At 34.8% G+C, this 15,624-nt stretch overlaps 1 protein-coding gene across 1 annotated transcript; it reads left to right on the top strand.

The window, feature by feature from the left end:
* Positions 1–5,958: 5,958 nt before the first annotated feature.
* On the top strand, positions 5,959–9,399 carry LOC113749830 (universal stress protein PHOS34). The gene is made up of 4 exons (XM_027293697.1): positions 5,959–6,293; positions 6,412–6,515; positions 6,849–6,967; positions 8,903–9,399. The coding sequence occupies exons 1-4, from the start codon at positions 6,104–6,106 to the stop codon at positions 8,979–8,981; spliced, it is 492 nt and encodes a 163-aa protein (XP_027149498.1). The 5' UTR covers positions 5,959–6,103; the 3' UTR covers positions 8,982–9,399.
* The last annotated feature ends 6,225 nt before the right edge of the window (positions 9,400–15,624 follow it).

Below are 15,624 nucleotides of genomic sequence, written 5' to 3'. Positions count from 1 at the left end.
TTTTGTTTTTGTTTTTGTTTTTGTTTTTTCCCCTTCTTTTTTGCAGAGTATCGACTCGAGAGGCGTGAAAACTTGGTTCAACGAAATATTCTCACCGGAGCTGCTGGACCGACCGTGTCCGTGTGAACCAGTTTCCTGGTTACGCTTACGGCCATATTTTTTTTCTTTTTCTTTTTTTTTTTTGCAATTTTGTTGCTACATTTTTTCGGTTAAGCAACTCATTCAAAAAATAGTAGTAGTGTGTACTTCAAAATCAATTAGTTTTTGCTTTTTAATTTGATTTTATGAGTTAACTTTTTATACAATAATAGTATAGTGCTTTTTTTTACGCTATTAATTTTGGATATATGTCACGTGGAGTATAATATAATTGAACCTATTTGTGTAAAAAAATAAAATTGGATGTATGTCACTCACGTACAGCATAATTAAACCTATTAGTGTAAAAAAAAAAATTATACACCGACAGCATATGAAAAAACTTATTCCTAATTTTACAAGTAGAAAGTATATTTGTTATTACTTTTGACATGTTCTTATTTGATTGTTTCGCCTAATCATATATTTCGATTTTGTATAATTTGTTTGTTTGATGTTGTTATTTTTTCTCTTGCATTTAAATTTTAACTTTTTGATAATAATATAACTAACTCCAAAATCTATCAAATAGTAACTTGAGATGATTTTGATCATTCTCACCTGTTATAATTGCAAAAATATAAGAGAACGAGAATTTTATTGACACCATCCATATATGAAAAGCCAATAAACGACTAAAGATAATTCAAGTGGATTTTTCCTTTGCTCTTACGTCCAAAACTCTAATAAAGCCATAACTAATGTTCAAAGTTAAAGTTACATCCCCGAGAATTGAAATGGTATGGCTATTTCGATAGAACCTTCTTTGGGCATATGAGGATTTATTTCATTTTGAGCTAGGGAACCAATTTTTTTACTGTCTTTGGCAATGTTTTAATAGAATGCTCTATTGTTCCGTTTAAAAATGAATTTTTTAAATACAGTATAATAATACACAATAATTCAAAAAACATCTCATCCATATAATATATCAAATATTTTAAAAAATTTTTATAGTAAAAATTTTCATATACATTGTTATAATAAAATTTTTTTTAAATATTTTCAAAAACAGCTAATTCAAATGGAGAGTATATTTTCACCTCACATCATCTCAAAGGAAAAAAAAAAAGTTACAATCAAGTTCGGATGCCACCACCAAGCCCTTAAGGCTTTGGTGGGGTGGGAGGCAAGAACCCTTGCCTCCTACCAAAATGCCACTCTTGTGGCTCTGCTTCAAATCCAGACGGGTGCACTATGTACCCGTCTGGCTCGGTGATGGTTCTGTCCTCATTGGTCCCCATAGACTCAGTTGAGCATCCCCTGTAAATAGAGTAGGAATAGGAGTAGGGACGACAATTGACAAAAAAAAAAAAAAAAGGTTACAATCAAGTCGGGATAGATTGGTTCCGATCATCGTTACTACAATCACGACACATTCAGATCATAGATCGCGCTTACAGGAATTTTTACAGATTTTTCACATGTACACGTGGCAATCAATAGAATATAGTACCTAGTACGTATAGCGCTTAAGATGAGCACGTATTTCAAGAAAAGGGACAACTTTGAATTCTTGAAGGAACTTTCTAGGTTGCATTGCCATGTAGGCATTAATGGAATGTAAAAATGGAATTCGGATTGAGACCCCGCGAGAAAGCATGAATGGTCCCCATTCAAGTCCTATGGTACGATTTGAAGCGTATGAAAAGTATTATGGACTAATTGCGTAGATGACAAATGAAGGTGATAAGATTCTTGGTATATGGTTTCCATAATTATGCCAAGGAAACGGAGGGAATCAGAAGTTTGCTTGGGAATGCATGTGAAGGAGACTGATGGATGGCAGGTGCAAATTTGGCAGGATCCCAAGCATCGGACGGTGGAAATTGGCTGCGTTTGTACGAATGATAAATCTAATCAAAAGGGCCACCGGATTTGAAAATAATGTATCACTAACCCCATATCTTCTTCCTCTTTTATTTATGGGATAATTTCAGAAACTTCTCGATTTTTGATAATTTCGTTGGTCTCCCTTCAAATTTTAAAGATTACACTAACCTTTCTTAAAAATTATTATCTTATAACATTTAAGTATAATTAACAATTAAAAAGTGATATTATGAGAGAGAAGATAATATGATTCCATCATTGCTCCTTATCTACTAAATTGTTTAATTAATCTAATACATATCCAAACATTAAAGAAAATACTAGAATTTGCTGTTTATCATCAGAGAATAAATCACATATGGCATCAAAAACAGTAGTATGTTGTTCTATACGTTTCACTCAATGTAAGGTTCAAATTGCTTTTTTCAATTACAAACTCATTTGTCAAACATGATCAATAACAAATAATTTTAAAAACCTATAACCAAAATATTACAAAAATCAAACTTTAATACCACCAAAATCTCAGCAATTAACCATAATATGTCGATAAGAATTTTTTTTTTATGTTAAAGATTGTTCTCCGTAATATTTTGGTTGCAAATTTTTTGATTATTTTTTTGGCGGTCATGTTTGATAATGGGTATGTAACTGAAAAACGTAATTTGGATCTTGTATTTAGTGAAAAATATAAAATAATATACTTTTTTTTGATGTTATATGTGATTTGATTCCTATGCTTTTAATAATTTTGTTTAATATGTTGGTTGGTATTAAATTAATTAAATAATATAGTAGATAAAGGGTAATAATAAAATCATATTATTTTCTCTCTTCTAATATCACTTTTTAATTATTGATTGAACCTAAATATTACAAGATAAACAACCTCAAAGGAGATTAGTGTACTTTTTAAAACCTGAAGGGAGGTAAGTGAAATAGTCGAAATTCTGAAATTATCCCTTTATTTATAGTGGTACCGTTGCATATTAACATGGAAGATTCTGTAGTTGGAGACTTGGAGTATTAACCAATCAACGAGGCAAATGGTATTCTTCTTTTCCTGCGTGAGATCATGAAAGCCCTGACTTTTGTTTTCTTTTTTTCTGTTCATAAATTTTGACGTCGAGGTGGGTGGGGGGCAGCTAATTCAAATTTTCTCTGCTTTGGTCGTTCATTCATAAATAAATGTGTGACTGGTAAAAGGACGGAAACGGAACATGCACGCCCGTGGAAATTGACGAATTTTTTGCTCTAAATTCCAAATTTGTCTATATGGGTCAAGCACTAAGGCCCATGTGATTCGTCAACAAAGCGGTACGTCCCCATTTCCTAGTTTGTAGTACGACTTCTTCATGAGTCATGGCTGACTCTGGAAGCATGATCTTCCAAGTCTTGATCAACTTCTGATGACAGCAACACCCTTTCTTTTTTATCTTTTTTTTAAAAAAATTAATGAGGGAGGGGGGAGGTGGGGGAATTTTCCTTTTTTTTTATAAAATAATTTGAATGAATTCGATTTCGATCGTCATCATAGGTTAGAGTACGGGGATATTATACCACAAATGATCCTGCAGTGATTTCAGGTGATTAATGAAAAGATCAAGTAATAGGTTGGCTAATTTGGTCAATCCGACCGTTACCTGATCATGAAGAATAATCAAGATTTCAATAAAAATGCTGTAAGTAGCATTAAACTATCAGTAACAATCCAAATCAAGTATAGCGTTTGGGAAACCTAATAAAGCATGTGTTCTTTTCACCGACACCAAGAACTCCGCAAGAGTTCAATACAAAAGATTTTCTGGCTTGATTAGGCACAGAGCCATCATCTGATTAAGCCTAATCAAGCCAGAAAATATTTTTCACGTTCTGATTAATTAAAACTTGATTATTAATACGTGGTCGTTCAACTCATAAGCCACGTAAAATATACATTGAATCAGTAGTATTAGTCGGCCAAATATATTTGCTTACATCATCATTACAATTTCTAATATATCTTTTTATTTTTCCAATTATCTTTTTATCTCACGTACATCACATCACAAAAAGTGCTACAGTAAAAATATTTCAAATAATTTACAATCCAAACAAACCAATTGAATCAGTGATTGTAAGTTATTTGGGATTATTTGGGATATTTTTACTGTAGCACTTTTTGTGATGTGATGTATGTGAGATAAAAAGGTAATTGAGAGGATAAAAAGGTGTATTGAAAATTATAATGATGATGTAAACAAATAAAACTGGGTAAATAATGCTCAATCCAAACAAACTTATTAGTCGGCCAAAGCATGCAAATCCAAGAATTGGAGGCAAAAAATAAGTTAAAAAAAAAATAGAGTGAGGTGGAGCAGTACTTTTCATATCTCAGCCAAAAGAAGTAAAGGATGATAAATTAATGACAGAGCATGCATGCGATCGCGATCACAGAATCATAAAAAAATAATTAAAGGCTGATGCAGGATTCCACCATTAAATTATAGGGAAGTAAATCTTTCTTTTTTAAAGTCAAAGACAGAAGGCCATATACAAGCAGCTGATTGCCGTGATGCCTTGCCTAAGTGAAACAAGAAAGCAGTTGAGCAAACGTGTCCGCTGAAGCCAAATTGCACGGGGAGTTTTCCAAAGGAAAGCCATTCTAGATGCAGAATTGAAGGGAAAAGAAAGGAAAACTGTGCTCCTCTCTCTCTATATATATATATAATTAATGATGGATTAAGAAGTAAAGATTTAGTAAAAAAAATTGGTTGGAAAATGCGTTGAGAACTATTTTTAGAGAACCTCAAAAAAATTGTTCTCCAAAAATACAATCCAAACAAGGTGTATGGCATCCCAACTGATGATACCTTCTGGTATAAATATCCACAGAATTATAAAAAAAAAAAGGGATAAAGAGAGCAAGTTTATATATTGCATTGCCAACATGCATCTTTGATGGTGAATTAAAAACATATCTTATCAAAAGCAACTCAAATATTTGAAATGACAAGTTAACTAGAAACAGTGAGGAAGATCGCAATATGTATGTATGATGGTCCGGTATTTCCAGTCAAAACCAAGGCTAGAATGGTCACAAATAGGCAGGAAGAATTTCCTGTAGTTTCTGCACGGACCGACAGGCCTGATATGTAACATGAGGTAGAAGCACGCCTCATATTTGTAATCACCTATGACCTAACAAAGGCGTGAAAGTTAGTGCAGGCCCTGCATTCACTTTAAATTTAGCGCTTTCACTTTAAATCGAGGTATTATTTTTTATGGGAGGGACCAAAAAAAGGTTTCCCCAAAATGTGAATGACCATTTTGGTAATTTTCCCTTTCAAGTAATATCATCAAATGTGTTGCAAATTTCTTTAGCGAAGAATTGAGAGTGATTGGCGGTAGTGGAGATGGGGGGAGGAAGAGAAGGAGGGGAGGAGTGAAGCAAGTTGGTGGTAGGTTAGGAGAGAAAGAAGAGTTGGTGGCGGAGGACCTTTTTAAAGCGAAATGTTATTCTCATTCTCATTCTGAACAGCATGAACACTTGATTTGGGCGTGCGTTTTTTGCTCGAAAATTCAATCATAAATAGACTATAGGTTAAATTAGTACACTTGCTACATGTGAGGGACTATTTGCACCATTTCCTACATGAAAGATTATCATTATTATTATTTTTGGGTCACTGTGAGTGACTACATTGGTCATTTACCCTACTCAACAGTCAACACTAATGAAAGAATTTGCGCTTTGGGCCGGGCCTACATGCATGGACATTTATTATGCAATGCAAGTCTGTCTGATGTACATGGCGCGAGTTTCAGGCCCAACCTCATCCAGAGCGTTACTGGCTCGCTCGTCTACCGTTTTCACCAATTGGCGCGTAATCTTCAGCGGTAAAAATTAAGTGGGGTAAAAAAAAAAAAAAAGGAGGGAGAGCCGTCAAAACCATCCTTTTTTAATTTTAAACTTTTTACAGCAAGGGAAGCAATCATCAATCAAGATTCAAGACAAATGAAAATTCGAGAGAAGGCAGCAGCCAGCAAAGAGAGGTAGGTAAGGTAGCTCCCAAAAAAGGCACAACCCCTGAATAATCAAAGCCAATATCCAGTTTCCAATCAATCGAAAAGTCCAAAAACAATCAAAGAGATGAGCGGGAAGTTGGGTTGCGTAATCGTGGCCGTTGATGGCAGCGAAGAGAGCATGAGCGGTTTAAAATGGGCGCTGGATAACGTCAAGCTTAAATCCGAAGATGGATCCTTCGTCGTCCTGCACGTTCAATCGCCGCCGTCCATCGCCACTGGTCTTAATCCCGGTCCCATCCCCTTCGGCGGTCCTAGTTAAGCCTACTCAAAGCTTCTTTCATTTAGCGATCCTGGTTTTTTTTGTTTTAGTAGTAACTGTTTGGATTTTATTTGTTTGATGATTTTGTTTATTGATTAATTTATTATTAGCAGGTGATTTCCAGGTGCCGGCTTTTACCGCCGCCATTGAAGCTCACCAAAAGCGGATTACTCACGCCATTTTTCAGCATGCTCTTCAGATTTGCTCTGAAAAAAATGTTAGTGTTTCCTTAATTTTTCTCACTCATCAGTGTGCTTGTGTGTTGATCATCTGATAATTTCATTGTATTATGAAGTTAAATTTTGGATCTTTTATTCTTTCTTAACCTGGTTTACTTCACTGTTGCTACTTTTGGTCAGTGAGGTGATTTTAGTCATGCCTTGATTTTGGATTGTGAGAAAGTTCTTGACTTTATTGGAATTTCATGGTAGAGTTAACAGAAATTTTCGTGTTACTTTGGATGTGAACCTGGAGAGTTCAAAGAATAGAATAAAACGAACGTGGCGGCAATGGCACTTGTTGATTGTTTCCTTTTTTGAAATGAAAATAGGTGAAAGTTGAAACCAAGGTAGTTATTGGGGATCCAAAGGAGAAAATTTGTGAAGTTGTTGAGGAGTTGCATGCTGATTTACTCGTGATGGGGTCACGCGCTTTTGGTCCCATTAAGAGGTAAATTCTCCCAATCTTATAATTCAACATTGAGAAATCAATTTGTGAAGTTGTTGAGGAACGGAAGCCACTCGAATGAAAAGAGAGGAGAGGCATCCAGCTTCACAGAATGCTTCCATAGACCCGACTGCCCTTCATTTCGGCAATAGTATAGTTATCTGGAATTGCTGCAGTAGTCATGAGTCCACCCCTGGATTCCTAATTGTTACTTGATAACCTTGCAAAGGTCTGGGGTCCTTTGATTTATTACTGGATTTGTCTCTTGGAGATGCTAATTTGCTAAAACAAAGTAACTTCTTGGTATTTATGTGAGCTTTTGTGGACGAAGCTCTTGTTGGCACGACTAACAACAGAGATTACCTAAAAGTTCAAACTTGGTTGGTTCATTAAAAAATGAGCCCGTTTCAATCTTGAACATGCTTGAGCATGCTTTGTTCATGAACTTGCTTAGACTGCTAGGCTTGACACAACAAGGTGAAGGATTCATTCCCCTTAAATGAAAGCAATTCAGTATTGCAAGCTGTTTTTGTATCTGACGAAAGATGCATAGTTATATCTGAACAATATGTCTGCTAATTTTGCTTCTGCTAATGATTTACTTTGGATAATGATACTCAAAAGCCTATGGCCAACAAGTCAAACAACCTAATGTGAAGAAACTTCTTCTTTTATATTTTAATTTTTTTGCTTTGTTCCTTTTTTTTGGGGTTCTACTGAACGAGATTAAAATTTTATTGATTTTGGTTATAGAAAGTCACAAACAACAATATTCCTGGTAGTCGCATAGAATAAGTTACTAGACCACTTTTCTTGTTGCATCACTGATTATATTATCCTTTGGTTTGATCATATGCATTACTAGACCTTGACTCGTGGTGTTTATAGTATCCCTATCTCATGAACCAGAAAATTCTATTTTCTGTGCTGCATGGGTAATCTATAAGATGCTTTAGTTGCTTGAGGAAGGATAGCTCTTTATTCTCGGTTTGAAGAATCTGTTCCTTCACCTTTTTTATGATGCCTGCAGAAGTTAGAGTCATTTGGGGACAATTTGAGGCAGCTAGCTCTTTGGCTAGCCTCTTTTAGCTATTAACCAAGACATAAGTTGTATTTTTGGTGGATTTTCTTAGGATATAAAGTTTCGTTATTTAGGGCCTTCACTTTTTGTTTGTTGGTCTGGCCTTACGACAACGAGACTTGATGTTTCTAGCTTCATCCATTTATAAATTGCTTCTCTGTACAGTTCTTAAGCTGCCAATGACACTAGAAAAGGAGCATATAGAGGTTAATGGTGCATTGAGCCAATTGGAAGGCCACTCATCAGACAAAAAGTAGTTGTATAAGTGCTTCCAGCTGGAAGTTATCACTAGAGCAATTGTCTGCCATGATTAGTGGATGTGGTAAATGGGAGCTCAAGTCATTACTGCGCATTCTCTTCTGTTATATCTTTTTGTTCTCCTCTGTCACTGTGGCAGCACGGTCCATTTCTGTGCATGTGAAAGTGTGTGCAAAGTCAAGCTATTAGATGAAACATTAAAATTGGGAGTTTTATTAATCATTTGTAGGCTTTCCTTTCTTGTTTCTATTTAACTGTTGTCAGCTTGTTTACATATTTCTCTTAAAGTTCATCAACTTTATGAAAATGACCATTTATTAACAGCCCAAATTGTGTCGGGATGGCTTGAACTGTAATTCCTTTGAGTGAATGTTGGTTAGGCCATCCCTGGACAAAGCTTTTAAGATGGAAGAGCAATTATAGCCCTGTTTTTAGCATCTTCCGGGCAACTCATAACAGCAACTACGTATTCCAAATTTGCAGTTTTATACCTGGAATTCTTTCAGTTTTGAGCTATGATCCTCATTATATATTATTTGGCCATTGCTTATATAAATCTATCTTAATGAATAATTTGACCGTTCTGTCTATTTAAGCAGGATGTTTTTGGGAAGTGTCAGCAATTACTGCAGTAACCGTGCTCAATGCCCAGTCATGATTGTTAAGGGCTCTTCTTAATGGCAATTCACATACTCGGCAATCTTTGCTGAAAAGTCTCCACAGCATGTGTATATGGAAGTTTATCCATCTTGAGATTTATTTATCATAAAAGGATTTGTTCACGTTTCAACTGCATGATGGATATCAAACTTTAGGATGGAATGCTCTCGTTGTACATCTGCATCAACGCTATTTCTGCCTCTGTTTTGTTGTTGTTGTTCCCATATGTATGGCAATTATACTGAAGCAAACTCTGGGTTTGGACAATTGGGCTTGTAATATTGCACTTTGTACGTTGAACGGTTGATCCATTGATATAGTTAGATGAGGATGATGCTCATTTCATTCATGCCTCTCTGACTATGGATTTCCGTAATTTGTAAATATGGATGTTATTTCGCTCAATTTGAATATGCAGAACAGTTTGTTGAGCTCATTTGTCATTCGAAAAAGACACCCTCTTTTTGATGTCCTAGGCTTTCTTCTACACTGAAACTTATCAATGGAGGCCACTTGCTCTGCTTTTATTATGTGTGCCCCTTTTGATAAATGGAAATCCAAGCTGTAGAATCCATCATCCTTTTCCCAAGCTCATTAAAGAATGTCATACCCCAGTTGTTTCTTTAGCACTTCTACATACATTTGAAAGTATGTAAAGAATGTTTCAGCGAAGCAGGAAACTGCCATAATCCATGTAACATGCATACTGTTTCAGCCTGCTCTATTAATTGTTCCAGTAAATTAACTTCAATAGGCTTGTTATACTTTCATAATCTTCTCTTCTCTTGTTTCAACTTTTAGACCCCCCCAAAAAAAAAAAAAAAAATTCTAGCTTCAGAATTCGGCATCAGATTTGTATACATCCTGGTGCATTACATACATGAAATTTTAAGTTACCACAAGGGATGCCAGAGTGAAGGATATAGATAAATTTACCAAATAGAAAAGCATTATCATAAATATTCACTTAAACAACAAAACAAAAAGAATATTACTGCAAATCTTGTAAATTAGATTTGTCTGCGGGGTTGGTGGCGTGGAGGCATCACTATGACAAAAATGATTGTAATATTTTACAGTATAAAATAAATTGAATTGAAAGTTAAACATTTTCAAACTATCCATTGGGGTTTATTTCTCTTGCTTCTCATGTATCCGAATGACTATTTTCACAATTGCAACAGATAAAATGGTCCACAATCCTTCCCTGAAGAAAATTTTTTCCTTCGTAGAACACCTTATAGAACCAAGTGTAGTAAAAAAGAATAAGAATCCTTGTTCTGCAATACACGTTGTGCTTGAAGTGTTACGTCAATTAATTAGGCGTTGTTTCTTCCAGTAGGAATTCTGACACAATTTTGACGTCTGAATAAGGAGACATGCCACAAAACAATCTTTTGGAGACTATTAGCTGCATGCTGGAATTTCATCTCGTGAATGCTATGGGACCCCTCCATATATCACTGATAAGTTGAGGGCGAAAGGTTTTGTCTTTCTTTCTCAATTGTTTTACATTTTTCTGGGTGCTAGTCCCACTTATTGCTTGTATTATTGGTTACTAATTTGGTCGTGCTTGAATACCTTTTTCCTGTGAGTAATGTGTGCTAGCAAAGAGTAAGAACTTCAAGAAATAGCTGCAACGTGTTGGGGACGTTGCTGCTGTGACATGCTTCAAAAGGGTTTGGTATACAAGTCCGGTGCAGTCACTTGTAATCGACTTCCCAGTATTTGTCTCAACTATTTAGCTTTAGGTATATAGTCAGATTCTGAAACAAGTGCCAACCAGGTTTAATTGAGGATGATGATTGGCAAGCCTCAATCTTGCAGAATTTTTTTTGTTTAAAGTAGTTTGTATGAAAGAGTTTTGAGTTACTCTAATTCTTCTAGCTGAACTCTAAAACTTGATAAAAGTTTGTTATCAGCTTCCACCCCACACTCCACTCCCACAAAAAATAAGAGATAAAAGAAATGATTGAGCTAGCTGGAAGAGCAATTAATGTCAAAAAATTCTTAACAGCTAACATTTTTACTAAGGAAGTTCATCATTTGCAGTTGAAAATTTCCTTTCGCACCTATTTCTAATACTGAATTTCGTTTCTAAGGGTACTAGTATAGGATTTGCGTGATTACCAAACTAGATGTAAGTCATTCAAGACCTGTGATTACTGTTTGAGGTAGAAGGTAGCCAAAGACAAAAAAATTAGCAGAACAGAGATGGTTGCAACTGCAATTATTGAATGTTAAACAATTGCTTGTTCACCTTAATCCAGGCGAGAGCACTCCACCAATTATGGATAAGTTAAATGCTATTCGTTCTAGCTAAGGCAGCAAAACAATCCCTTTTTCTTTGGACTGATGCACAAGGTGATAATGTTCAAGAAAAGCTTATATCCAAGTCAAGTTTGTTCTTGGTGTTTTTTTATTTTCTTCAATTGTCGGGTTTTGGGGAGTATTTCCTATACCTTAGGGGTGTTGTATTAGAGAATGTAGATCAGTATCATCCCAAGCGAACTTCGAAGCCCCTCACAGCTGGTATATTTTGGCTGTAATAGGCCATACATCCATCCTCGTTCATCAGGGAACTATACAAATGGAGACAAGAAAGTCAATAGGCACTAGCAGTTAGATTATGGGGATAATTTCAGAAACCTCCCCTGAGGTTTCTGACATTTACACTAACCTCCCCTGTGGTTTGAACAATTACACTGACATCCCCTGAGGTTACTAATCCTTTACAAATTTAGTCCAAATGATTAAAATATTGTTTTAGAAAGTGAAATTAGAATTTTGTACCTGATTTGTCCTTTGTGCTACATGTCCAATGAATGACAAAGTATTATAAATTAATTAATAATTAATAAACTTTAAGGAGCGTAGTTTATAGGCAAATACGCATTACTTATTTAAAGTACCAACTCTTTACGAGTATTTTACTTTCAAACATTTACTTTATTACAAATATTTATTCTCAAATACAGATTTGTATTTACTCTCAAATATTTAATTTTCGTTAAATAAAAAACCTACCAGTTTTTCTTCCATAGAAATATTAATATAACACTTTTTCAATTTTAGTTATAAATATTTATGTATTTAACATAAATTAAATGATTCAGGATAAAATACTCATAAAGAGCTAATACTTTACTCATGTAATAGATGAAAATCATAAAAAATTAATACTTTATCGGCCATTTCTTTTTTTATAAAATATTTCATTTATATTAAATAGATAACCTACTGATTTTCTTTTTGCGAGAATATTACTGTAACACTTTTTAATTTATAATTACAAACGTTAATATATTTATCATAAATTAAATATTTAAAAATAAAATATCTTTAAAGAGTCGGTACTTTAAATAGATTATGTGTATTTGCCTATAAACTATACTCTTTAAAGTAAGGAGTATAGTTTATTGATTTAAGTTAAGGAGTGTAGTTTATTGATTTAAGTAAGGAGTGTAGTTTATTGATTTAAGTAAGGAGTGTAGTTTATAAGCAAATACACATAACCTACTTAAAGTACCTGCTCTTTACAGATATTTTATTTTCAAATATTTAATTTATGATAAATATATTAACGTTTGTAATTAAAAATTAAAAAGTGTTACAGTAATATTCTCGCAAAAAGAAAATCAGTAGGTTATCTATTTGATATATATTAAATATTCTTTAAAAAAAGAAATGACCCATAAAGTATTAATTTTTTATGGTTTTCACCCATTACATGAGTAAAGTATTAGCTCTTTATGAGTATTTTATCCTGAATCATTTAATTTATGCTAAATACATAAATATTTATAACTAAAATTGAAAAAGTGTTATATTAATATTTCTACGGAAGAAAAACTGGTAGATTTTTTATTTAACGAAAATTAAATATTTGAGCGTAAATTCAAATCTATATTTGAGAATAAATATTTGTAATAAAGTAAATGTTTGAAAGTAAAATATCTGTAAAGAGCTGGTACTTTAAATAAGTAATACGTATTTGCCTATAAACTACGCTCCTTAAAGTTTATTAATTATTAATTAATTTGTAATACTTTGTCATTCATTGGACATGTAACACAAATGGCAAATCAGGTACAAAATTCTAATTTCACTCTCTAAAACAATATTTTAATCATTTGGACTGAATTTGTAAAGGATTAATAACCTCAGGGGAGGTCAGTGTAATTGTTCAAACCACAGGGGAGGTGAGTGTAAATGTCAGAAACCTCAGGGGAGGTTTCTGAAATTATCCCTAGATTATGAGTATTGAAGTGGTACAGTAATAATTGCACGTGACCCACAAAGTGATAGGGATTTTCTTTGTTCTTGAGATGATTTTTTTTTTTTTGGAATTCTTGACTTTCTTTGCATGAACGCCCGTGACCGACCGTGGCTCGTGCCTAAGTTGATATGGACATAGGCTTTCTCAATTATCTCTCCGAAAGATCGTATACTTCATTCTACTCCATACAATAGAAAGGGTTCACGGGCTATTACTGGTTTCTTCTGTTATCTCCAGACCCTAGTGCTATTTACACATTCTGATCATCTTTTCCTAGGAAAGTTTTGATATTTCCAAAGTTAAATTTTTAGCTTTTGATGTGTGGCTATGCATTGCCTTGCATGCATGCCATTTGGTCTGAAGTAACTGCAGTTTGTTACTCCTACTTTTGTTATGGCAACAGACGCTTGATAGAACAATCTTGCTGCCTGTTCCAGCAAGCTGTTCACACTATTCTGTCTGAGCCATGGTTCGCAATATCGGCCAATATCGATACGCATTGGCTGAGCCGTAATCGGAACGGAGGAGATTGGTACAATACCAATTTTCAAATCGCGGATATGGTACGACTCGCTTTGAATCGGCTGATATTGATCGATTCGAATCCGTGATGCATGATATCGGTCGATATATCCGAGTCAACTCTGAGTTGACTCGGATATTTTTTTAAATTGTGTCTTTTTTGATATTTTCTAATTTTAGTAATTTTTTTGAAACTTTCATGTGTTATAATGTGTGTATCACCCGATATTCAACCAATATACCGCGACGGATGTAGAAAAATCGTGACCGCGATGCGACCGCGACCCATGATGGAGAACCATGGTCTGAGTGGGACAGAAGTGTGGCGGTGACACCAATTAATGAACCATGATCATTGATATTTCCTTGTGATTAGTTTTAAAACAAAAACTTATAACCTGAAAATACTCGTAGATCGTGGTTTTTTGCTTGCGGACATTCAAATTTGTTATGTCGGCATACAGAAGAAGCATAATGTTTTAAATCAAATTGCTACACCAAATGACATATTGTAGCAGTACGTACAAGTGGTTTTCAGCATATTCCTTAAGAAGAGGACCCCTTCCAAAAAAAAAGAAAAAACAAAGGGACTGGCCCAATTATTCTTCCCAACATTAATATGCTTGTCATTGTCCAAAGAAGAAAAGCTAAATGAGAATGTCCCTCCATTTTGAGCCATAGGAACTTGAAAGTTGGAAGTGAAATAAATTCAAAGTTCTCTCTCTCTCTTTTTTTTTTAACCTTCCCCTCTCCCCTAATCCCTCCCTTCCCCCCAACCTGGCAGCTAGCTTAGCTTCGAGCCCTGGTTTACCAGGCATGGTACAAAGCCCCTGGCCAACAACAGCCACAACGGTTGTTGGTTTCAGAGGTTACCGGATAAGGAACCATGTACATGATGCTCAGTTTATTGCCATTCATGTAGTTATGCGCAGTAAGAGTGGAAGCTTCTCATGATCACCTCTGTTCAGTTAGACTATCCCGCAGCTTTGTCATTATTAGGCCTACTATTGCATGGTATAACTATAACTTTTTCTTTTCTTTTCCCCCCGTTTCAAAAACGGCAACTTTGCAGTTTGCATTCAAGACATGAAGCCTAAGTAAAATGAGTCAATGGCTTTACTGTTTACCGTGCATGCATCATGTTTCCACTGTACACATCCTTCCAAGGTTCTCTCAACTACTACTTGCTTACAGTACAATTCAATGACTATGTTGTCCCATCCTTCTTCTGCAGCTTTGATGAAAAAGATTTTGATTGCTTCTGCAGCGTTTCTATTTTCTATACCCGTATTTCCATTCCTGCGGTCCGAGAATATAGAATCACTGAAACGATGTTCTTGAGTAGCAAGTACTTGATGAATTTTGGGCCATCAGTAAGTCGCCATTAGTTTCTTTGTACAAAACAAAAGAAGACGCGAGAAACTGAAAAACAAAAATGTGAATCTACATTTCCATACACTCCTGTTCTCAAAATGATAAACTACACATCCATAACACTCAATCATAAAGGGCAAATTAATGACACATTGTAGCTATGCCAGTGCCAAGACTTCAAAAAGAAAAGAAAAGAATTGTTTCATAACTAACTTGAGAAATCTATTGAGATAAGCAAGAAAATAACGTAATTAATCAAGTTTGTGCATTTTATGGTTGAGTGCAGCAGCCCGAATCGCGTCACCTACCTACTCGGTTTAGTGCTTGATATCAATGAGAAAAATTGCCCCCATTCCCAGGGAAAAAAAAGAAAAAGAAAAATAAAAAAATGGGTATTTCAGTAATTCAACGAATTCCACCGTTTCTGTATTATTCTGCTCAACCATTTATGCTTGCCCGCCCCTGCCTATAAATTGATTCCCCTTT

Source organism: Coffea eugenioides, chromosome 10, assembly GCF_003713205.1.
Source record: "Coffea eugenioides isolate CCC68of chromosome 10, Ceug_1.0, whole genome shotgun sequence".
In the NCBI taxonomy this organism is placed as follows: Eukaryota; Viridiplantae; Streptophyta; class Magnoliopsida; order Gentianales; family Rubiaceae; genus Coffea; species Coffea eugenioides.
This window is presented reverse-complemented; position numbering and strand designations above follow the sequence as displayed.